At 36.3% G+C, this 1,708-nt stretch overlaps 1 protein-coding gene across 1 annotated transcript; it reads left to right on the forward strand.

Annotated features, from left to right (window-relative positions):
• Positions 1 to 204: 204 nt before the first annotated feature.
• LOC137817779 (UDP-glucose 6-dehydrogenase 1-like) lies at positions 205 to 1,705 on the forward strand (the record flags this gene model as incomplete). The annotated part of the gene is made up of 2 exons (XM_068621013.1): positions 205 to 337; positions 1,018 to 1,705. A coding segment is annotated over exon 2 (666 nt), but the record flags the coding sequence as incomplete, so codon positions are not given.
• Between the last annotated feature and the right edge of the window lie 3 nt (positions 1,706 to 1,708).

Genomic DNA, 1,708 nt, shown 5'->3' on the forward strand with positions numbered 1-1,708 from the left:
ATCATTATTAACCATGTTGTTTGTTAGCAATAAGTGATTTAGGTAAAGATAAGTAATTTGTGAGTTCAAATTTGACAAAGCCATGGTAGATAAATAGATTCAAACGCAAAAGTTGAAACGTAAGTCAAGTTTCATCATCTTTTCTACATAAAGTTATTAACTTTTAATACAACTATTTAAGGAACTTGTCTTCCTGCTACCAAATTGCATTCTCTTCTAACAATACTTCCAGGTTGTAATTCTCATCTTATCATTTCTACACAGCCACTCTTTTTTCATACGATCCCTTTTTTTCTGTGAAGTTTGAACACAAAGATATTTACAAAAGTAATACAAGGTATTTCTGTTTTCAAATTCAAATTTTCAACTCTTGTTACTTCATTCTTTATCCTGCTCATCGATAATATACATTGTGACTCTGAGTTTGCTTATCTATGCCTAAACGGAAGGATATTTAATATTTCTCATGTATAATAATATATTGATCAATTATATTTCACATGTCATTAAGCTTTTTTAGGAATTGAAAACAAAAGGATACGGTTAATAAGTGTTCTGGTCTCTTTTGTGAGTAATCTTAAATTTATTATCTGAAACTAGCGTGGTTCAAATTTATTGTTTGTGAAGAAAATAATGAGACTTGCGTACTGAACTGAGTGACTGATCTGGCTCAACTTTTGTTTTCAAATAATATATGGTTGTGACTGTGATGATCTCATGTATGGCTGGTGGGACACGTTTCTTGCTCTAAGGATAACAACTATAGTTGCAATTTTGAATGTGGCCAATTCTTGGAAAGGACCATTTTATGATTTTCCAGGAAAGGACAGAAGGACTTTGTGCCATTTACAATTCATTTTTTTGCAATTGAATGAGGGAAAACACTTGTTAGTTTTCATTTTTTATAATATAGCAACAATGAAATTGGAACTTGGTGCAGATTACTTAAACTTTCGCCACTTACAGGCTGATTAGTCTTAACATTCATGCAAAATTTTCTTCTCGTACATGCTTCAGTTGTAATCTGTAAGGAAAGAAAATGGTGAAGATATGTGGAATTGGAGCTGGGTATGTAGGGGGTCCTACAATGGCTGTGATTGCCCTGAAATGTCCCTCAATTGAAGTGGCTGTGGTTGACATCTCTCACTCTCGCATATCAGCTTGGAATAGCAACAAACTCCCTATTTATGAGCCTGGCCTAGAAGAAGTGGTGAACCAGTGTAGGGGAAAGAACCTCCTCTTCAGCACCGATGTTGAAAAGCACGTTTATGAGGCAGATATAATCTTTGTTTCAGTAAACACCCCAACAAAAGTTAGAGGACTTGGAGCTGGCAAGGCTGCAGACTTGACTTATTGGGAAAGTGCAGCTAGGATGATAGCCGATGTTTCCAAGTCAAATAAGATTGTTATTGAGAAATCCACTGTTCCAGTGAGAACAGCTGAGGCAATTGAGAAAATTCTAACTCACAACACCAATAGCAAGGACATCAAGTACCAAATTCTGTCAAATCCTGAGTTTCTCTCTGAGGGAACAGCCATTCAGGACCTTCTAAACCCTGACCGGGTTCTCATTGGAGGGAACCAAGACCCTGAAGGTATAGAAGCAATCAAAAAATTGAAGGCCATATACGCTCATTGGGTGCCTGAAGACAGAATCATAACAACCAATTTGTGGTCAGCAGAACTATCCAAGTTAGCTGACAATGCC

Source organism: Phaseolus vulgaris, unplaced genomic scaffold, assembly GCF_000499845.2.
Source record: "Phaseolus vulgaris cultivar G19833 unplaced genomic scaffold, P. vulgaris v2.0 scaffold_1162, whole genome shotgun sequence".
Taxonomy (NCBI): Eukaryota; Viridiplantae; Streptophyta; class Magnoliopsida; order Fabales; family Fabaceae; genus Phaseolus; species Phaseolus vulgaris.